At 41.5% G+C, this 22,813-nt stretch overlaps 1 protein-coding gene across 1 annotated transcript; it reads right to left on the bottom strand.

The window, feature by feature from the left end:
* Positions 1-1,089: 1,089 nt before the first annotated feature.
* Positions 1,090-22,799, bottom strand: IMPA2 (inositol monophosphatase 2). Its single transcript, XM_063396789.1, has 8 exons — positions 22,544-22,799; positions 16,400-16,533; positions 11,826-11,930; positions 10,161-10,206; positions 7,825-7,933; positions 4,158-4,266; positions 3,860-4,011; positions 1,090-3,048 (listed from the first exon to the last, which is right to left on the bottom strand). The coding sequence occupies exons 1-8, from the start codon at positions 22,664-22,666 to the stop codon at positions 2,933-2,935; spliced, it is 894 nt and encodes a 297-aa protein (XP_063252859.1). The 5' UTR covers positions 22,667-22,799; the 3' UTR covers positions 1,090-2,932.
* Positions 22,800-22,813: the final 14 nt, after the last annotated feature.

The raw sequence follows: 22,813 nt of genomic DNA, 5'->3' as shown, positions 1-22,813 counted from the left end.
CTGTGTTGTGCTGCTGCTCAGGGAGAGAATCTTCATCCGTCTTGGCTACGTGATGTACTCCAGAATGGATGCAGTGGAAAACAGTTGAAGCATTTTATGACAGCTGGCAGGAAAAAGAGTCCATGTGTTTGAGCATTTTGGGGGATTTAAGTTTTTGGCTAATGTGCTGCACTATGAATGCTTGCACTCACAGGATGAGCTGCTGGGCACATGCTGAACAAAGTTTCTCTTGGCTACCAAGAAATAAGGAAGAGAGGGAAAACTCCAGTACAGTTATTGCAGTCAAATAGCTTTAAGGCTGCATTTTGATGCAAACTCTGAACTGGGATTCTGTGACACCATCTGTGGAGGGAGCTGTCCTGCTTGCCCCTGCTACCCCCTTTGGTGCCTGAAGTCAGCTGCTCATGGTGGCCAGGGACAGAATTGGCTTGGGAAAATGGTGTGCCTCGAAAAGAATCACTTTGTTGGTTACTGGGGTACTTTGCAGGCAGATCACTTCACTCATCTGGCCCCCTGGAAGGATTCAGAAATGTTTGTCCTGGCACACAGGCAGCAGAGGAGGTGGGGGAGACAGGGTTGTTGCTCCCCACACACACGGCCAGTTTAACATACTTGGACTACAGTCCAAATAAAAACACAAACTGCATCCTGGGCACAAATGAGACCTCAGGACTGAGCTTCTGCACTTCTCCCTTCCTGCCTTGCTTGGCCCCCAGCGTTGCAAATCGCTGTGCCATTGAAGGGATGCACAGATTTCCCTGCTCTGCCGAGCCCTAAGTGGGTCAGACGTTCTTTGTACGAGTGAGCTGCGCTGCTGGGCCAGCTCGCAGAGCCGTGGAGCAGCTCGGCTCACACACGCAAGGGGCACGGGTGAGGAGGGGAGCGGATGAAGTGGGGCTGAGCTTCCACCACACTTGATTCCCTGCCAGCATAAGCTTCCTTCCAGGGCTTACAGGCACAGCACAAGCCTGAGTAAAGCCCCAGCTGCTCCCACGGCATCAGAGCAGAGCCACCAAGCCCCACATGTGTCACTGCGATCTCTTCTGTGCCTGGGAAGTGGGTGGAGAGTGAACAAGAGACAAGTGAGCCTATTAGCATTTATTATTTGTATTATTATAGCACCTCAGTGCCTAGTTGTGGACCAGAATCTCATCCTATTAGCACTGTGCAAACCCAGAGCCAAACTACTGTAGTCCCTGGCCCAGAGGGCTTACAATCTCCTTTTCCAAACAGGGTACACAGAGACGAAGGGGGTAAAAGAGAGCAGTAACAAAATGTTGATCATTGTGACAGAAAGTGTTGATTTTCTGCTAAGATCCATTAGCTTTTAAATGCTTAGTTGGATTTAGATATTCCTCATACAGTCACTGTTTTGTATTTCTCATTAAAAAAAATCAAGAAATCACACAGAACTTCATTATATTCAGTGAAAAACATTTTTCATTGCAAGAAACACACACAAGGTTATTTTAAAAAAATACTTAGTTTGTATCTTCTAAGCAGATATCTGAACATGTTTAAAAAGTCTACACATGCAGTGTACAAAAACCCATATATTTTTAACCAACTCTTGGCTCATTCCTTTATTCAATTTTCACTCTTGCAAAAAAGAGATACCTTTTAATTAAAATTTTGATGAAAAAATAGAAGTGATTTAATATCAACTGCTTTTTTCAACACACTTGTGTTTTCCCTGTGCTCATGATTTAAAACACAATTTAAATAGAAAATATTGGCTAGATACAGGGATAGAGAACAACGGTGTATTTCAGAAATCTACGTAGCTGATTTTACAGGCTTTTCTGATCAAAAAGTGTGATTACAACATTGTGCAAGAAGGGCATGTGACTTACAACTTTTTGCAAGCATATCTTATGTGCATATTTTTAATAACTTGCCTGTAAGGGGCCAAATCCTGCTATTCTGCTTGAAGTTTCTCTAAAATCAACAGCTCTTTGACACTGTGCTCTATTCTGCTGGCCTCCTACTGCTCTGTGTCATAGTTAATACTGTGAATAACTCAGCTTGAGTTCAATATTCCTGGTTTTAGCTGGTAGTAATTGTTTGCAGGTTTGAATACCTTACAGAGGCCTACAGGATAGTATGATTTGTGCCCATGCAGAGGGATGAAGGGAAACAAAACCAGCTGGGCAGTTTGTAAAACAATTAAACATTTTCCATGGCCAGCTCTGCTATTTGCCAGTTGTGTAGCCCTGACTGGAACCACCTAAGTAACCTAAAAAAACCATTACCTGGAAAGAGCTTCCAACATAAGCTTTCTTCTCTCTGTGCATTCTCTAAGTTGCTGTAAACATCCAGGATATCCATATATATACACACATACACCCCTGGGGGTGTGTGCGTGTACATGCATGGACAGATAGAGGTGTATATATACACATATATACACACACACAGACACACAGACGTGTACATACATGGATACAGAGCTATGGTGTCGTTAGGAAACAACAATGCCATTTTTATTGCATTCTTAAGTATTGTGGAACAAGGGTATTGTTATAGGCACACATCTCAACTACTCCTCCTGTACTACAGTCCTAAAGCTCATTTACCTGAGATCTGCATCTGTAAAAATAAAGTTCCATTTTTTAGCTGTGTGTTACAAAATACTAAATATCGGCCTCACAGATACGAAATTACAACTTAATTTTGAGACTAATTTGCTACAAGTAAAATATTCTATCTTATAAAAAAGATACTGCTGAAAGAGATACATATTAAAAAGGAAACACCATTCTTAGAGGTCTAAAAATCTCCCTATGCCTTCCCACGTGGTAATAAATTTATAAAAAATATTTGACACAGAAAATCTGCACAGAAACCATCCTGCTGAAAGCACGTACCCTTCCGAGACACCATCTTGGGAGCGTTACGTGGCTCAGGAGGGCCAGCTCGGCACAGTGAGTATTTAACTCTCGTCGTCCCGTCGGTAGGGAATAGTTTGTATTTCCTGAGCTAGGAACATGGCCATCTCTCTCGTGCCTGCAGCAATCACTCGGCAGGACATAAGGTCCAGAGGTCCCCCTGAGGACAAGAGGATTAACGAGAAGTGTCTTAAATGTAAGCCATGCTGTAATTAGATAGGGTCAGAAACACAGAAACAACTTCATACGCTCCTTTTGGGGTGGGAAGGACAACCTAATTCAACTACTCCTCCATGGAAATCTCCAGCAAGAAATTATTTTATAAAATTCTAGATACAGAGCCAAAGCAAGCAAGAGGAGCAGTGAATGCCTAGATTTGTTCAGTAGCCAACAATAAATGCAATATTCCCCTGTTCAAGCAACAGGACAGAAATTAATTCATTCAGCATACCTTGTTAATCCACTAGATCTTTCCACAGTATCCAGGTACTGGTCACCAGTAAGCCATTACCATCTACATTAATTAAGTAATTATCTGGAGACTCTGCTGACCTTTACTCCCGCTGAGTAGTTTCTAGTCATGTATGTCCAAACTGGTACCTCAGAGTCCTCCTTTCTCGGGAAGGTGTCTCTGTTGAAATCTAATTGGAACGGCTGAGCGTACCTGCCAGTCTCCTGGGCTGGTTCCTTACTGTAAATACGAGGCTTTGGGGGAATTGCTCCAAGTCATGGAAATGCAGTTTGGTTCAGAAGACCTTTGATGTGATGAAACCCCACGCTGGAATTACATCAGTGTGCTCAGAATAACCAGCCTGAGCCTAGTGGAGAGTACAGACCTTTCTACAGGATACTGCTAGAAATGAGGTAGAGCCACAGGGCCGGCACTGGACTGAGGTGACACAGACTGCCCCGAGGCAGCCACTCACTCAGTCCCGCAGTAGTAAGCGGAAAAGCAAGGGCATTTTGCTCACCTGAAGTGTCTATCACAGTGCCACCTGCCTCTCTGATGATGACAGTGGCCGCTGCCAGGTCCCAGCAGTGCAACCCAAACTGGTAATAGGCGTCAGCAGCACCGGACGCCAGGTGGCACAGGGCCAGCGTTGAGCTCCCAATGACACGGACCCTACAGCCCACGGCAGCACAAAGAAGAAAACGGTTTTGACTTCAACCTATGTGTACAACACTCTGGTTTCAGTCTTTATTTTTTAATTACTTTTTAAAATGACTTTTTGGTCACAAATATGAGACATATGCTGTGAAACATCTTACCCGTGTGCTTGGGCCTTGAGCAACCTCTCAATGTTACCAAGGAACAATTTCAAAGTTGCAGGGTCACGTTTTGGACCAATTTCTGTTAAAATTAAGGCCTTCGAGATATCTGCAATGGTAGAGAGATGTTTCCATTAATTCAACATCTTCCAGGTGGGCTCCATAAATTTGTTTTTAAGCACTAGTGGACTTTTTGCACATAAATAATTTTCACATCCCTTTTTCTACCCCAAACTTTTTCATAAAGTGACTTTGCATAGAAATTCAAGCAAGACTACACTTCTCCTATCAAATGGTCTGTTCTAAACACACTTAAAAAACCAAACCAAAACAGGAGGACTAAAACCAAGAATGCATTCTAACATTCTTTCTTTTTCCACACATTGTTTTACTTCGTTGACTGGTCACCTTTTGGTAAATTCACTAATATTAGCAGTCAACTAAATATAATCCAGTAATCTAGTAACTGCTAATGATGTCAATCTATTCATATTTGGAAACAGGATGGTTCTTGAATAGGGAATTTTAATGTACTTTGTTAACCAATTATAAACATTTGGGAACCCAGTAAGAGGAAAGAAAAGTTTCTCCCTAAATCACCAGTCACCTAGTAATAGCTCATTCTGGCATTTCAAAGACTGAAGACACCTTATGACTGAAAAAAATCCCCTTCTTATGACAAGATTTACAATTTAATTAAAATTAAAATTAAATTAGAGCAGTATTTTTAATCATAATAATCTGTGAATGTTCTATTTGTCCTTTGTTCAGCAAAGGTAATGCTGTCCTAGAGCAGATGGAGATACAGCCTTGTGTACAGTCAAAGGAGAGACTCACAGTGACTTGAAAGGTGTTGAAGCAGTCCTCATGTGAGATCTGAATACTGCCAGGCTACAACAAGCGAGTGCCAATGTAGGTGGAGATGCTTGATCAAATGCCAAGTGGCCCTGCTCCTGCTGGGCCAGCTGAACTCAGAGGTGATAAAGGGATAACACAACTCAAAGGTTTAGTGGTTGAGAACTCAGTGACCGGGCTGTGCGCAGTGCCACGTGTCACCTCCTACCCTGGCCCAAGGGTGAGGCTTTCATTCAGGTAGGCAAGCTCTACCTGGTTCTTACAGCCACCTGCATAAACTGGAAGTTCTCTGCACCAGGAGCAAGGAGGTTTTCAAATGCAAATTAGGCTGGAGTGAGGCACCATTTAATTAAACAGGCTACCAAAGAATTTAGTATTGCAAATGAACCCTACGGATTCAAGCAATGCGGTAAAATGGTTGGTGAGTAACAGGTATGTAATTAGATTAAAAGCTACAGATTAAATGTCATAAATATTAGCTGCAGGAACATGGATTCAACTGCTTCTTTTTAAATTACAGCATTAAAACAGAAAAACACCATTCCAGGCATGTTGTAGGGTATTTGTTGTTTAGCCATTACAAAAAGTTCTGGATGGTGAAAGCAATCTGCCTTAGATAATTTTGCATAACAGACTCATTTATAATCAGAGAACGTTTAATGCCCATCTCATTGCTGAAATGCACCAAGCATTCACACCACATCAGTTATAGTTAGGTTGTGACTGAGACAGTTATTCTTTTGAGTTATTAAAAATATTTCTAATGCATAGACACATCTCTTCAATTATCCTCAAGGCTACAGCTGGAAATTGGATGAACAGACTAAGGCAACTAAGAGGGAAGTCTCTGCTTAGAAAAAGGAGCTGACTAATCACAAGACACTATGACATTTCAGGAGTTCAAGATAAGAGATAAAATTTACTGACTGTTCCTCACTCTGATAGAGGCAAAAAATCACAAATGCAGGCTTGGTAGAAAAGATTAAACAGTGATATGGATAAATTTATGAGGAAAAGATCAGTTCTGTTGACCACAGAATATTAAAAAAAGGAAATACATTTACAGTATTAGCACACGTAAGGCCTGACATGAATCTAAGCATGAGAAGAAAGTATCACTCAAGGTAACAGGGATCCTTCATTTAAGTGTATCATAACTGCATGGACTTCCATACCAAACCTCTACAAAACTGGGTGTTGACAAAGAACAGTGTTTGCTTGGGCTGTGATTTCAGATGATTAAATCTGAACAATGAATGTATAAGTGTTGATCAACGTCATACACCAATCACATTTCCTGAAAACAAATGGCAGTGAGTGACACGACAGCTTAGATCTCAAACAGATCATGGCCACTTCAGTTCCAGTGGCAGCTAGAGGGAAACACAAGTCTCTCTTCCAGGGTTGTTTATTTTACTGAAACCACAGCCCTTACAGAGCAACTGTGATTTAAACCACTTATAACATCAGTAGAAGTGAGATTAAGCAGATCCAGCTTCACTGGTGAAAATTTCCCACCACAAAATGATGTATCTCAAAACAAAAGAAAATTTCAAAGCAATTGGAAGGGCGGAAGGTCTACTTCCCTTGCTATGTTCTAGACACCCACATAGACTGGGTGTCTAGAGAAGGGAAGACAGACGTGACATGTGCCAAAATTGTTCATTGCTCAGCTGGAAACCAGAACTCTCTGACTGCAAAAGCATGTGAGGCCATTTCCACAGCTGTTCATGCAGCCCAGCTGGGAGCACCACTAGGTCCTCCTAATAGTCTCTGCCAGTATGGCTTTTTTGGAATATGAGAGAATTGAGGACTGATAAAAATGTGACGTACAATCAAGGATTAAAATCTTTGGGATTTAAGATTTACAATGGCTTTACCATCTGTCCTTCCAAATATGTAGACCCCAGGTCACTATTAACTTTGACGAATAGCCAAACTTCCCAAATTTCAGGTGAAATTTGAAAAGCAGGGTCTGCTTCAGGCACTAAAGAAATCTGTATGTCAAAATGCTTGAATTTCCTGTGTTTTAAGCTCATTAAATCTCTCTTTGGGGTGAAATTTTTACCACCTCGTGTATACAGTGGTGCACATTTCTGGCATATGTCTGCTTCCACTTACAACTGAGTGCTATGCTCTCCTCTGCATTTTGATTAGCTAAAAGAAAACTTCTCTAAATGATACCAAATTATTGTTCTCTATAATCATTAGGGAAACAGACACATCTATGACTTGGTTTACTCTTGGTTTACTGATAAAAGAATTCCATTCAAGTGTTGGCAACATATTGCTGGCTATTTGTACATGGAAACATACCTCACACACCAGAGCAAGATGTTAAAGAACCCCTAATGAAGCATGCACCCTTTAATTCATAAATGGTAGCACATTTGCCTACAGACATCAGACACTCTGTGACATACAAGTTCATCAGAAAAGAAGTGAGTAGCAGCCACAATAGTACTCTGAATTCAATTCACCATTCCCATTGCATCTTGCTTATAAAAAGTTACACCAGTGCTCAGTTGGAATGAAACTGGTGAATCTACACATTCTTCCTTATTTTAAACAACACTTGTGAAGCAAAATTATTTAGGATTATTTCAATAGTTCATATTCAGATGTATATTTTAAAAAGAAAAGGAGGAAAGTGATTTTTCAGAAAAAAACAAACACAAAACAACAAAATTATCATGCAGGTGAAATACTTTCCATCAGGATAATGATGTTCATTATCCTAATGATGATTTGCAACAACTCTGAAACAAAATTAATATATTCCTTTTAGAGTTCTAACAAAATCTAGACCAACCTGTCTCTTTTGATACCTGAAGCCTTTTGTCATTACAAAATGCCCCTTGACCTCTTCTACCAGTGTATAATCGTTCTTCAGTGCAGTGGTAAATTACACCAAATTCAAGCTTTAAGATTTTGAAAAGGAAAGAAATGAATGCAACTCAAATTACTCATCATAAATATAAACAACTACTAATGGCAAAAAGATCAGCAATATTTTAATTGGTACACATAATAAAGATTACACTGATGCTAAAAAACTGGAATAATTTTACTATTACTGTGATATTGAGATATAGGTCATATAAAATTCAGTTTATAGAGAGAGGTTAATGCAATGTGTTCCCGATCCCTAAATTCTTACTCGCAGTTTGTTTCTGTTCACATTAGAATGGATTAAACACTGAGTTGTTTTCAAAGGCAGTTGAAATGTTTTGACTGAAAATACGCAAGGCTCTGAGACAAGACTCTGCTTTGCTCTCCCTGGTGAGCAGTCACTCCTTGAAGCAGCCCCACTGATCTGGGCTGCACCGCAGAGATTTGCGGCCCCGGGATCAGGCAGGCATCCCAGCTCGCGAGTCATGGCACACTCTTTACTAACAGTGCACGCTCTTGTGGGCACCTCAGCTCTTCTGGTGCATTCAATCTGCCTGCCTTTTCAACCAAAGCAGTACACTCCAGCCACTTCTTCAAATCTTTCTCTGCAAAATCCTTCTGTGAGGATCTCTTGAAGTCACAGACTCCAAGCGAAGGAGTTTGGACAGAAATACCCTCAATGGAGGTTCAGAACGTGTAACACTGGAAATTTTGTGGGAGATTCTGTTTACCAATGAAAAGAGGGTCAGAATTAGACCCTCAGTATTGAAAATTCCTATTACTTTAATAGGCTCCACCAAAAGATTTTAAAGCACTTTACAAAGTTTGAGGGTCAGCTCTGAAAATCACTCCTGGATCAGTAATATTAGCATTATTTAATTTAGGGGTACACAAAAATTAAATGATTTGCCTGAGGTGTAAGAAGCTGGCCACAAGGTCAACTAAATTTAACATCTCAGATGTTCTAGACTTCAAATCTTTTCCTGCTGCACTCAGTGTTCATCTGAGACAATTCAAATGGAATAGACTGACCTGGCTCCCTACCCTGAGGTCCCATCTAAACCAAGTGGTTTTTTTGGTTTTCTTTTTTTTTTTTTTTGAGGAACACACTATTAAAAGACTCCCTAAAGACATCTGCAGGAATTTCTTCAAGGCTTATAATTAGGCCAGTTCCCTTGTGTGTACTTTGGCTCCTTTTCAGTTTGCTCTTTTTTCTGCTTGTCCTATTTGTTTAACTGAGGGAGATTTAACATAATTCTTTACTTTTGTTTCAGCTTTGTTTATTTTACATAACCCAAAATATGCAGCATCAAAATCATGATGGTGTTCTAGAAAACATAAATATTAGAGAAAGCTGTCTGGTAATAAAATGTAGTGTTCAAAAGGACCTTTAGCAATGAATAAATTTCAGAAAAGAATGGAAATGTTTCTCTGCAGTTTCCACGTTTGAGAAGTCTAACCAGAGAAGTACACAATATTATTCTGTATAAATCAGTAGGAGGTACTAGCACATCCGAAAATTTGGTTGTTACTGCACAGAATTCTTGCTGGCTTTGCTTAAAGCTGTACATATATTTAAGATTGTGGAATTAGGCTGAAAGAGGCACAGTCATTGGCAATTTGAGTAACTAGTTATTTCATAGATATATATCAAATTATAAACCAGCAATATCTGGAGAAAAGGCACTAGCACAAATGAGTATAGCTAGGAAACTCAAACTGGCACATTGGAGGGCTAGGTACCTTCCCACCCTCACCATAATCAAGCTCTCATATTGCAAATATAGATATTTTATTAAGAAAAATACAAATGCAGATTGAATGAACTAGGCTCATAATTTTGCACTCTTCATAAAATCAGGAGGAGTTAGCTTTCACAGACACTGCTAGCAGAAAAGAGGCAATAATAATAACACAGGAACCCTGGGATATATGTTTAAATTATGAAGAGGCAGCACTAAGTTGAACTTATTATGGTTTTGTCTAACTGAACCTTGCTCACACCAGTACTTCCTTCTTCTCCAAATAAATCCCATAATACTTATAATAATTCATAGAATTATCTTTTAATTGCCAGTTTGCATAAGTAAGTTTTGCTGAACTGTCATTTTAGATGAGTAGAGTATGATCAGATACATTTAAAAAGCATAGGAAAACCTGAGCAGTAACTGATTTTTTTTAAATTTAAAGTTCCCACACGGTTTTGAGACTTCTAGCCAATTCTCAGATGCCCATCTTAAAGAACATACTTCATACCTCTTTGTTAACAGCAAATCCAATGCTCACTGCCACTGTTGGAAATCTGTGGAAAATAATTAAGTAATACTGATGAAAAATCTCTCAACTTACTCCTTATCAACCCCCTTAGGCAACAAAACCCCACATGGAGCTCTGTTTACTTGTCAAAATGTACTTGACATTATATTATTTCTCCTTAGTCAGCCTTTTTGTCAATTTCTTTTAAAATGTAAGTTAATATTGGAGAAGGCAGGAAATAAACTCATGAAGACATCACAATTTTTATACTGAACATGTAGTATATTTCAGGGCTGGTTTTGCTTTAGTGTAATTGAATTATCCAGTATAAAACCACTGATGTTATAACAGGTTATTGTTTTTAAGAGCACATTTTGTTTCAGCTATCTGACATAGCAATTAAGTAGCATGGGGATACCTGGCTGCTGGCATCAACATAAAAAGAAACCAGTTCCTCTATGCTCTCCTTATTCAAAATTATGATCACGTAGTTAATTTGGTCCTTTTGACTACTGTATAATTATTACATTTTAAACAATGAAATAAATTAATTCCTGAAAAACACATCTCAAAAAGCACTTTGAAAGTCTAGAAAATATTGCTAGAAAGAGGAAATTTCACTTAATTGCATGAAACATCACCATGTGACATCTCCCATCTCTCCTGGATCTCTGTTAATTGCACCAAAAGTCAAGGAAATTATTTTTTTTTGTTTTGCTTTAGGAAAGTTGTAGTTATTTTAATAGAGCAGGGTTTCTAAGTAGAAATACTGTGAATAGTCACTAGTTTACTACTCCTAACACTCGAACGGTGAATTCAAAGTGTGAATTGTGGCAGCACTGAGCCCTAGATTTGGTTTTGCGGAGGTCCTTTAGAAACGGAACCCCGGTATCTCTGTCCAGTTCAGCTTTCAGTGCAGCTCTGCACAGGCAGTGGCTGTGCTCCCCAGGAGGAATGGGGCGCCTGTGCCCGCAGGGGAGTGCAGCACGCCTGGAAGGAAGGTGTGAAAGGCACACGGGCGCCGGGCCAAGCGCCCTCACAGCACAGCCTTGTTCCCCGGCAGGCCCTGCACATCAACGTGTGCTGCTTGCGAGGGAGCCCGGGGCCAGAGCCCAGGGCCGGTGTTACATTCCCCTGTGGGAATGGTTTCTCCCCCCTCAGGGATGCTAGAGCTTGTACCATGTAGTTTAACCCTTCCTCCCCTTTCTGACCCTATTGGCTGACCCAAACTGCCCCTCCCTGGCAAGAGCTGAGAAAAGACCCCGTTCCTCTGTGCATGCTCTCTTTCCCTCTGGAGACCACCTGGAATAATCATCTTACTGCAGCTGAGGGTTAGAGACTCTTTTGGGTCCTTTATCCTGTCTATGAAATATTCCTCCAAAGCCTTAGAAGGCCTGAGCTAGCTTGGAACTTCGGAGGGGTTAAAAAGGAGGATTTATTTCAGGCCGGAGCCCCTGGCAGCTGGCACCAACTCCAGCTCAGCCGCAGGTCTCAAACACAGCCCCCCTCACACAGCACGCCAGGAACCGAGAGAGAAAGGCATGACTCCTGTGTGTGAGGCACGGGAACAAACCTGCCAGGGAAAAGCACTTTGGGAGGAAGGGAGGACCCGTGAGAGGCTGCATTCTGGGTTTGGGTGTGTTTCCCAGGCCGCTGGCCACTTACCTGTGCACAAAGTTGCACGTTCCATCAACAGGGTCAATAATCCAGGTCGGACTGTCGGTGAGCACGCATTTTGAACCTGCAGCAGTGGATTCTTCTGCAATAAACCTGCATTGGTGCAAGGGCAAAACAAGTATCCCAGAACATTAGCTTAGATACGTCACTTGGAAAGCACAACCCCATCATTCTGGTTCTTAAGAGAGAACTCCTCCCTCTCTCCATGAAACATTCTTGTACAAATGTAAACACACATACTGCTTTTTAAATTTAGGAATTGGTAACTTTCATAGAGACTTTGAGGGAGAGTTCTTGAATCTACAGCATACTATTTTACATGGCAAAAAAAGAAAGAACTCTATTTACCTACACTTCCCCAATATACCATTAAGGAAGCCATGAAAATGAATGCAGAAATGGATCTGAACTGGCATGCCTGGAACTGAAGGAGAGAATTATTTTATGCAGAATATAATTTTATGGGTTAAGTCTGTCTCTTGCAGTAAGTAATATAAACTGCAAACTGTACCTGCTTCTCTTTTGCAGTCAAGTTCAGTCAGAAGGAAAAAATACACTCTTAGAAAATCCACAATCTTGCTCCTATTTGTATTTTTTACAGTAATCCGCCTCAGGAAATTAAAAGGTTTACAAAGCTGGACTTTCTTTTTCCCATGATCCAGAAAAAAAACCCAACAAATTATTTTTGTTTGTTTGTTGTTTGGATGCACAAGGCACAGAATGAAATCTGAGATCATCTTCTCTTCTGTTGTTCTGTCCCAGTTTCTTTTAATAGTTTTTTTTCTCCTTTTTCCCTGGGAAACGAACATCCAGTTCTGGCACATTTCCTGTCGACCTTAATTATCCCTGCTTTCCCATAAACTGCCCAAGGTCTCTTTCTGTAAGAGATGTGCAGGTGCTACTCTCACAGATTTTCATAAACCCCTACTTGTACAGAAGGAGTAGACTCCAACTGCTAGTACTGAATCTTGCTGGTGGTTTCACATTTGAACAGCTGGTAGTGGTATTCAGAGTTTCTGCAAATGCTTGAAGACAAAAAAGGCTTCTCTCAAAGACACAAAGAGAAAAAAAAAGACAAAGAGAAAATGTTTTTTGCAAAAGAGTCCTTCCCTAGGACTAGAGTAGCAGCTATTTTATTTGGTGCCTTCAACCTGGACCTCATGATTCCAGATACCACTTGAAGCCATGAGTTTAAAATGTTCTGCAAGACAGCACAGAAGGAGACTTCTTGGATTTTCCAAATGCTACTCTGCCTCAACCTGAGTAGAAACAGACTATTTTGATGGCATTATAGACTCCCAGCTGGTACAAAGAGGGAATTAGGAAGTGTTTGTCACTATTTTCATCTCCATCAAAGGAAACAGCTGAAGGACAAAGTGCTAGTTCACAGCTGAGAAACAAGAAAGACTTGAACAAGTGTTTGAAACTCTCAGTTTAACATAACACTTTGCAGTCTCCTTGCTCTAAATATTCCATTATTTTGTCTTGTTGGTGCTCTATCACTTGACTTTTGCTTTCACAAATCCTGTAAACAGCGCCCAAACCCAACCACGCCTTGTCTGGGCTGCTGGATGCAGAGAAGGTTCATCTTCTTGTAGGTGGAACACCTTACATCCCATCTCAGATTATCCATATTCCACATAAATTGTACCTCTGCTTCAACCCTCTGCCAGCTCCCCCAGATGGAGCTTGAACTACAGCTGCTGTCTTGCCAGTCAAAGAAAGGTGAAACGAGAACCTCATTAAACACAGGGCTATTTCTGTGTAAGATGATTTGCCCCCGAGCATTGTGAGCCAGTCCCTCGCCTTTCCCTCACAGTGGGGGTGTGATGCTGCAGTCCCTGAGCTCAGAAATGCTAACCTGGAGCTGGGGCACAGCAGTGCCACTGATAAAATCTTCATGCTCAAGAGCAATTTTTCCAAAATGGATGTAGAACAAATTAGGTGCACGTTTTGTGAAATCTGGGCTAATGGATAACAAAAAAAACCCCTTGCTGCTATACAATACTGGGAAACGTGAGAGTCCTGCAAGGTCATCTCAGATTACTTGCTCTGTGTCCTGTAAAAACCTGAAAACTAAGCAAAACACTCAGTGTGAAGTACTAGAGTAAATTCTAGGAACAGCTTGAGAAGTGGGAGGGGTAACCAACCACCTCACTAAAACAGTTAATTTAATATGCCGGCCTGCCAGCTCCACTGACCTCTGTTCAAATCTGGATTACAGTTTACTCCCACTGAAAATGAGTCTAGTAATTTTAGCCAAGCCTTAGACTACATCTGTTTATGCCATTGTGCCATGCTGAAATACATTGCAGGAACAGCAGGGAAGCTGTAACATATCATAACCTGCAGCAGGAATGATATCCAGAGTGCAGGAGACTCAGTCTGGGGCTGGTCCTCGCTTATCCCCATACGGGGATCCAAGGACAGAATGACGGGAAGCTGGAGCTGGATGTCACCCTCTTAAACTCCTGTGTCCTGATTTTAATGTCCACAGAATTCAGGCCACAAGGAACACAAAAGATGACACTTTGTGTAATAATAGCAAGGGTAAGTGTTCGAATAGCCTTTTGCCACCAGTAGCCCCTGGTAGTCTGGCTGTGCCTACCCAGAACTCTTGGATCTATCTGAAAAAATAACCTTTAGAAAGTACTGGGGTCACATCAGTGTACTAAAAAGTGAGCGAATGTTACAACTTAAGTGAAGTGTGAATGAAGATGATACATACCACTTAACCAAGAAGAGAGAAGAAAAAAGAAACATGGGACAGAATTACTTTTGGAACAGATTTTCTTAGTATTTCTCTTTACCTCTGAGTACATTTCCAGTACCTCAGGATTCATAAGCGCCTCAGTGCAAATGGCAGATTCTAATAAGATCCCTTTTAATTTTTCTAACACCTAAAGTCCATTTTTAGTTCAGAGCACATAAAAATCAAGATCATTTACAAGAAAAAGAAATAACAGAAATCTTCAGTGCTGCTTTCAACAGCCAGGTTAGGAGAAAGACAGAATACAATACAAATGATCTTTTAATATTTTCATTGTACTTGAATTTAACACCTGACTATTACTGTAGACTCCTCATTGCACATTTTAATCTAGTCTAGTTAAATTTAGTTTTATTCTATTGTTCAATCTAAATGCATTAATTATCTGAACAAATTCTAAGCAAACCCAACAACCACTATCAACAAAATAAAATTGTCTTGAAAAATTGACAGTTCCTTCATTTACTTATAAAGTCAGAAGTTAACTCTATGGAGTTGATAAAATCTGGGATTTTTCAGTTCCTAGGCCTGTGTTGACCTTACAACTTTTGTTCCCACTCTGAGTAAGTTGAATGTGTCTGGTGATTCGCATTTTATGGGAAATGTGTAGGTTTCATGTTCTCTGCCAGACTGCTCAAGGAAAAAAAAAACTAACATAAGAGTGGAGATGAGAGAAGAGCACAGCCAGCAATAGTAGAAGGAATATTACACGAATAATAGGCTTGTAAAGCCTGGCACTCTCTAGAGAATTGCAGCCAAGAATCACACTGTTATGCTGTACAGTACTGCTTCAATATGTCACCACATACAGCACGTATTTAGAAAGCCATATTTAGCATAAAATAAGCTTTCTGCTCCTTCTTAGGGTGGTGTTTTTTTGCCCAGCAGCATTGCAGACAATCAGATTAGTAGGTGAGCCCTTTTCCTCTTTGTTCATTTCTGCACAGTGCTAGAATGCAAGGCTCATCCCCATCAGAGATGCCCACAGCTAAAAGGAGGCAGACATTACTTAGGGGATATGCAGGTCTTGCACTGGCTCTGCAGGAAAATTAATTTTATCCCCTGGAATCAAATGTGGAAATCAATAGCAGTCTCTGCATCAACCCAAACCTGGCAACTAACACAAACCCTCTCTCTAATCTATGTATGAGCTGAGTTGTTATTATCTAGTTGACCACAATAATTCAACAGGAATCCACAATCCAATCTACTTTTAAAACCTTGGGTTTGCACCCCATGTAGTAATTTATAGCCTGTTTATGAGTAGGCATCAAATAATGATGATGATGACAAACAGCCCTGCTTTTCACTGATCTTCTCACTATAGAACACAAGGTAAATGTCATTAAATACACTTTTACCTCTGCTGATCTGGCAAATGCATGTGTGTGGTGGCAACAGGAAAGGTCTGCAGAGTGGCATATCTTTCTGCTCTATTTTTATAGATAGCCTTAGCATAGTTCTTATACACTAGGCAACAGATCAGTATTCTGAACATCATGGAGGTTCACATGAAACCTTCATCCATGATGTCCCTACAGGGGAAACATTGCTATTAAATACATATATCAAGAAACACAGAAAATACAAAGTATACTAAGTATAAGGAAATTGTACTTTTTTAAAAAGAGGAGTCCTATGAAAGTGTCCAACAGCAATAAGTTAATATATAAGGAAGATACAGAGTCATTAGAAAAAAACACAGACTTTTAAAGTTCCCTTTAAATACCAGTCAGATATGCAGCATGTAAAGGAGAAAAAAAGGTCATTGATAGTTTCTACAGGCACTCACCTGTGGGAGGGAAACTTCTCTTTCAGAACAGAAATAATTAAATTTTCCACAAAATGATCAGTTTCTGTCACGAGATCTGCTGCAGATGTCTTTGTGGACACTTGTTTTTCCTCTGTTAGAGCTTTCCTAATAATCTGAAACAGAAGTTCATAAATCAGATTTGTTGGGCATTCAGCCTGTGCATGCTAAAATAATATCTTCACTGAAAAAAATATAGCTAATCCTGAAAAACAGCTGTAGGCCTAATTCTACCAGAGGCTGTTCTCATTTTTTGACAAATCCTTCTGAGCTAATGAGTATTCTTTGGGAACACGGCATTTTGAATCATTCTGCGAAAACCTCTGTTGACAGTTCAGAAAAGGATTGATTAAGAGATGCAACTGAAGGAATAAAAGCATGATGGCAGTCATAATGAATGTAGAAAATTACCAAAAGTATACACAAGACAAGAAAAAGCCTCAAGGCTCAGGCATTTTTCAAGGAAAGCCTTTTTTCTTTCCTCTTTTTTTTTTTTTTTTTTTTTTTTTTTTTAATTTATTTACAGGGCCAATACCCCACTGCTCTCTTACTTTAAAAGATATGCAACAAGGCAAATGTAATTGGTTTCCATTTTGCCAACAAAGACACATAGTTTTTTGGGGGGGCTTTTGGAACTTTAAATGCTGATCACCCTCTGGTTCCCAAATAATTGCCATATATTTAACAGGAACAAAAATTGAAGCTTTCCCTAGATACGAAACCAATGATTTAAACCTGGACTCTCTTCTGGAAATGTCTTTATCTGATTCTCCAGGGTATTACACTTACAAACTCAAGTACAAATGCACATATGGGAAAACAATTAATGAAAGCTTTTCCCCATTTTTCCTATTTTTTTTTCCACTTCTTCATTAGAAAGAAAAATAAAGAGACAGGATGCAAAAGGAGATAGCTTATTTTTTAATCAGTGAAAATAAGATAAATTATATGAAATTAAAAAAAAAGGGCAAAAATTCAGCACCTCTTATTTGTTTAGAATTATGGTATTAAAACCCAGCAGCAAGAAGATTAATATTCCAAATCCCATGTGAAATTTACATATTTCAATTGCTTAAATAAATTTCCATTGATCAAAGTATCTTAAAACCATTGAGAAATGCTTGATGACCAAAGAAAACAGTTCTGCTGCATTATGCATGGAAAAGGGAACCAGAAACTCCCAAATGTCAGCTCTTGGTTTTTGCAGTACAAAATACTATATTTGAAGAGTGTGCTAATTGTTCTTGTTGACAAGTAATGGATATGGCTATTGCCTTAGTATAGGAGGTATCCGGACTAATGTTTCTGTTTTGTGAGCTGTAAGACATCAGTTGTGCCTATTTACTGAGCTTGTGAGGGCAGGTAGTACTTTTCAGTTTAAGGTCTTGCTAAAGTTCATTACTGTATACTGAAATATTAACCACACTTGATCTTTTTACTCTCTCAACGCCCTGTGTGGTTGTCTTGAAGGATTTATGATAGAAGCATAAAAGTGTAACTCCAGAAGGCCCTTGGCCCTTCAGCCCAATCCAAAGCACTCCAACCACCCTCAGCTGTGTATTCTAAAAAAACTTCTATGCTGATACCTTTTATTTTATTTACTCTTCTTTCCTATGGTCTTTACTGCTTGGAACTTCACATAGTGAAATAGATGAGGAATACCTTCCTTTTGACAGAGAAATTTTCTCTTGGCAATACCATGCTGTTGACTTCTATTCAGTTTTAATGCACAGTAGATAGAGATTTTTGCAGCCATTTAAATCAGTGCCACTGCTCAGCAGGGCAGTGGAATCACACCTGAGCCTTGCTGGAGAAGAAAAAGCAGAGATGAAACCCCTCTCCTGTGAATGTACTCTGCAATCAGCTGATTTCTTTGCATGCTCTGGCATTCGACCTCTCTGGTTTGAGTACAACCCCTTGCACATCCCAGCTTCAAATTTAATATTTTTTCATTTCTGATCCTTTACCCAGTTGGTCCCAACCATTTTTAACTTTAACCCAGTCTGTTTCTCTGGTAGGGCATGAGGCTCCAGCCACTTTGGAGGTAGGAGTAGGCAAGGATGTGCCTGCACTACGCAGTGGTGGCCAAGGGCCCTGTCACCCATCTCCTCCTCTGTGGCCCACGACACACATTTGGCACAGACCTGCCCTGCAATGAGCTGCTTCTCCCCACCTCTTCTGCAAGCGATACATCAGGAGGAGAGGAGCAGAGGAGCCACGATGCTGGGCTGAGGTCACCAGCCACAAAAGGGCACCACATCTGTGGAGGTGACCCACAGCACGCAGGATGGACAGCTCTGAATCTGCCACTTCTCTGCCCCTTACAAAGGGCTTGACAAAAGGGGTCCCTATGCATTTGCTCCAGCTTGTACACCTACGCAGTCCAAGCCAGAGCAGCCCACACAAGGATCACATTTCCTGCATAATTGATGAGAAACTTTTACTTTTTGGAAAATGATCAAACAGCTCAGAGCAGTGTAGAACTTAATTTGTTGAAAAATCCCTAGAAGTCACCTGCCTACAAAGGAATGTTAGAGCCTGCTGCCTTAGAATACTTTGAGAGCATCACTCAACTCCTCTCCGTGCAGAAGTCTTACAATAAGGTTTGTGGATACCTGCTACAATTGGCTGGTCTTTCCAGACAGACATGGGGTTCCATAAGTCTCTAGGTTACAGGCAGCAGGCAAGCAGAAACCAAAGGAACTGCAGGATGATGAAATGAAAACAGCTGATTGCACCTTATCCCCATTGTACAATGAAACTGGCAATCAAGATGCTGTAATTTGGTTGTAAATGTATTTTACTAGACTTTATTCCTGTACTAGGGCTTGTCCCTAGGTTACAGAGATTCTTTAGTAATTTCTAACCCACTGATTTTTGGGAGCATGGTTATTTAGAGCAGAGGCATTTAACACTCTTAGCCCATGCTGCCTCTCCTCTAATGCAGATCTTATCCTAATACCCTGCTTGGGAGCATTTGGGGGGTTATGCAAAGTGATGGGCACTTACATCATTACATGGAGACCACATCACAGAGCAAGACCCAGGCTGTCCCTGCTCCCTCCTTCATTCCCCATGGAGCAGGGGAAGTGGAGACACTGGGGCTCACTGCAGTCAGTCCTGGACTCTTTCTTTTTTAATGCCTTTGTGGAATTTATTCCCAAAAAGCAGAATGAAGAAGACAGAGGGCCAAGATGCCTTTTCCCCCAATACCTGCCAGGAGAGCCACCTACAGTAGTGTGTTCATTCAGATATTTAATTTCACCATACTGCTTGCACTCACCATACACTTCTGGGAGATCCAAGATGGATTATCTTGCTTGCAATACTGCCCTGTAATATTTGCTCACTGATAAAATCAAACAACTAGATAAAAAGCATGAGTACCTGCAAATAATTCAGGAAATTCCAATCTGGTTTGCTGAAACATTTGTCCATGTTACATAGAAAATAGCCTAAAAATTTCCCCTGGGAGCAAACATCAGGGTAAAAAAACATCTTGGCTTTTTAGAACATCAGTGAAAATTTTGTCTTTTTTTTTAGTAATATTCTGCTAGGTCTCTCATGCCTCATCAAATTATTTTCCAGAAAAACAAAAAAAGAAAAATAAAAAAGAGAAAAAAAACCCCCTTTGGACTTCAGCATATTATGTCCTTGTGTCAGTTTCCTACTCTTATTTTTATCTGGATGCATGTTGACTCATTTTGGTGAAGCTTTTCCAATTCTGCAACTGGGGAGAACTGTGCAGATATCAGTGCTCTTAGCAGCATCAAAGATGCACAGACTGGTCATGCCTGCTTTTCTTGAGCAAAAAGTCATATCAAGCCTATGGGTGCACTCTCATGAACAGAGCAAGCAGCTTACTCACAGAAAAATCCAGAAGAGAAGTCTGAAAAGTGCAGTTATTTGTGGCCTTATAGGTTGAATTTTAAAGCAGGTCAATTACAGATGTTACAAAACCATGACCATTCTCGTTATGAAACAGCCATATATATATTAAATGAGAGCTTGTGATATTTCATAAAAGTAATAAGAACTAAACAACAGGATGGGCAAGAGAAGCAATGATTTTAACCCAGGAATAGAGGTTACTCCAGCAACAACACTTTTAACACATATTCAAGCATCACTTCTTTATTAGCCTTATAAGTTTAGAAGAAACTATTCCAGAGTACAGCTGCCTATCTGCTGGAGAGAAGATATATTTTACCTATAGTCATGAAACACAATGCAATATAAATCAAGCAGTTGCATAAGCCAAAAGGGGGGACCAGAAAACTGTATTACTGGTTAACTTTCCCTAGAATCTTTCCCCAAAATCTGGAAGTGTATGTCTTTCTTCAGGCCAAGCCTCTTGTAGACACCTTCTAATGATTCCAACCCTTCCCAGCCTGCCACAGTCCTGAGAAATGAAAGACCTTAAAAGAAAGACTGAAGCTGCAACATTTCATGCAGGGATGGAGACTGGAGTTGGATCTGGGGACACAGAGAGTGCAAGATTTCTGGGGATGGAGGTGAAGGTGGAAAGGTCTGGGGATGGGAAGAGAAGCAGAAGAAAAAGATGAACTTGACTAGTGGAACTGACTGCTTTTGGTGATCAAAATAACCCCAATTTTTATCATTCAATTTTCAACAAAAATCCAGTCCTACCAAATGCATGTTAGGCTGTACTTGTGTCCTTAGCTTTAGTTTCTTTTGGCAATAGCTGGAAGCAAATTGACATTTAAATAAAAGACAGAGCCATACCTGCACCTTTTCTTCCAGAAGTATCTCCAGTGCCTTTTGTAACAAAAAAGATTCCTTACATGACAAAATAATCAGAAAAAAATACTGAGTTTCCAAAATCCTACTGAAACGACATCCTTGGCTGGTTTCAATTTGGTCTCAGGAAGGAATCAGCTAATTCCTGCCATTTGCAAGGTGGCAATGGCAAACTGTGATTTCGGATTCAAGGATTAGTCTTATGGAATGTTTACTTCTTCCAGCAAAAGGTGCTCAGCTGTGATTTTCTGAGCAAGTGAAATGATTGGGGAAGTTTAAAGCTGTCTTTACAAATTGGTATTTTGAGAAATAAGGTGTGGAGGGTTGAGCAAGCCATGAGTCTCTCTTGTGAAATGGCTGGCAGAATGACTATGCCAGAGAAACTCCTGTTTTGAGAGTCTGTGAGAGCATGACCTGTCATCCTGATTTGGATTATCCATTTAGTCCCTGTATTATTAAAACAAGTCTCCTCTCCTCTGGCGTTCCGTTCATCTGTGTAGTTGTTTTTTAATAAGGAGAAAATATGTTTAATAACACACACTAAGGAAAAGTTATGGGTCTTGGACTCAAGATGGAAAAGGGGGCTTCTTAAATCAGTGTGTAGGTACGAAGTGCGTTTCAAAATAGGGCAGAATGGAAGCATAAGAGAAATATACATTACTGAGGTTGGTGTTTTACCCAGTTTCTCAATCAATCAATCTGCTGATCCCACTTCTTGGCTCTATTACACCTGGTGGAAGTTTTGCTGCTGCACACTGGGGTCAGGATGTCTCCCGAGATGACTAATCTGCTGTGGCAAAACACGGATCTGAAATAAGCTACTACAGACCTCCGCCACACAGCTGTTTGTCCCTAGCAAGTGAATATCGGCCACTGTGAAGACTCTGACAGATCTAACAAGAGAAAACCTCCTTCACACGGTTACTTTTCTCGGCACAAGCTGCTGGAAAACAAATGCTGGCCCCGAAGGATGCAACCCTCAAGGGATGCGCCCGAGGGACGGGGCCTCCCGGGCAAGGGGCCCTCCGAGGGGATGCACCCCCGAGGGAAGTACCCCCGAGGGCTGGCCCCCCTGCCCCGGGCTGGGGCCTCGAGGGAAGCGGCCCCGCGGGATGGGGCCCCATGGATGGGGCTTCTCCAAGGTCTGGGCGCCCCGGGTTGGGGCCCCGCCGCCGCCATCCCTCCCGCGGCCGAGGGCTCCGCCGGCGGCCCGGCTGAGCGGGTGCCGAGCCCCGCCGCCCTCCTCCCCCTCCCCAGCTCTGCGCACCAGCCGAGCGCCCGCACGGCCCTTCCTCGCCAGACCGCCCCGGGAGAAGGCTCCTCGGCCGCGGGGCAGCCCGGCCCGGGGGCAGCGGCGGCTCTCACCTGCCCGGCGCGGCGCGCCAGCTGCACCGCCACCTCCGCGCACTCCTTCCAGGGGTCCCCGTCCCCGCCGCCGCCCGCCGCCGCCGCCCGCCCTTCCTCCTCCTCCTCCTCGCACGGCTTCATCGCGGCGGCCGCGCTGCCCGGAGCGGGCCCGGGGGGCGCGGGGGGCCCGGCTCCCCGTCCAGGAGCGCCCGCCGAGGAGGATGCCCTGGGCGCACACACCGCCCGGCGCTGTCACTGCGCGCCCCGGCAGCGCCCCGCCCAGCGCAG

This window comes from Prinia subflava, chromosome 1 (genome assembly GCF_021018805.1).
Source record: "Prinia subflava isolate CZ2003 ecotype Zambia chromosome 1, Cam_Psub_1.2, whole genome shotgun sequence".
Taxonomy (NCBI): Eukaryota; Metazoa; Chordata; class Aves; order Passeriformes; family Cisticolidae; genus Prinia; species Prinia subflava.
Note: the sequence above shows the minus strand (reverse complement) of the source record. Positions and strands in the feature narration are given on the sequence as shown.

Bases quoted from the DNA above. Each gene is read 5' to 3' on its own strand.
- IMPA2 (XM_063396789.1), bottom strand. From the start codon at position 22,666: ATGAAGCCGTGCGAGGAGGAGGAGGAGGAAGGGCGGGCGGCGGCGGCG. The intron at 11,931-16,399 runs GTGAGTGCCTGT...GCACCAATGCAG, and splicing joins GAGAAGTTTCCCTCCCACAG to GTTTATTGCAGAAGAATCCA. The intron at 4,012-4,157 runs GTAAGATGTTTC...CGTGGGCTGTAG, and splicing joins CTCAAGGCCCAAGCACACGG to GGTCCGTGTCATTGGGAGCT.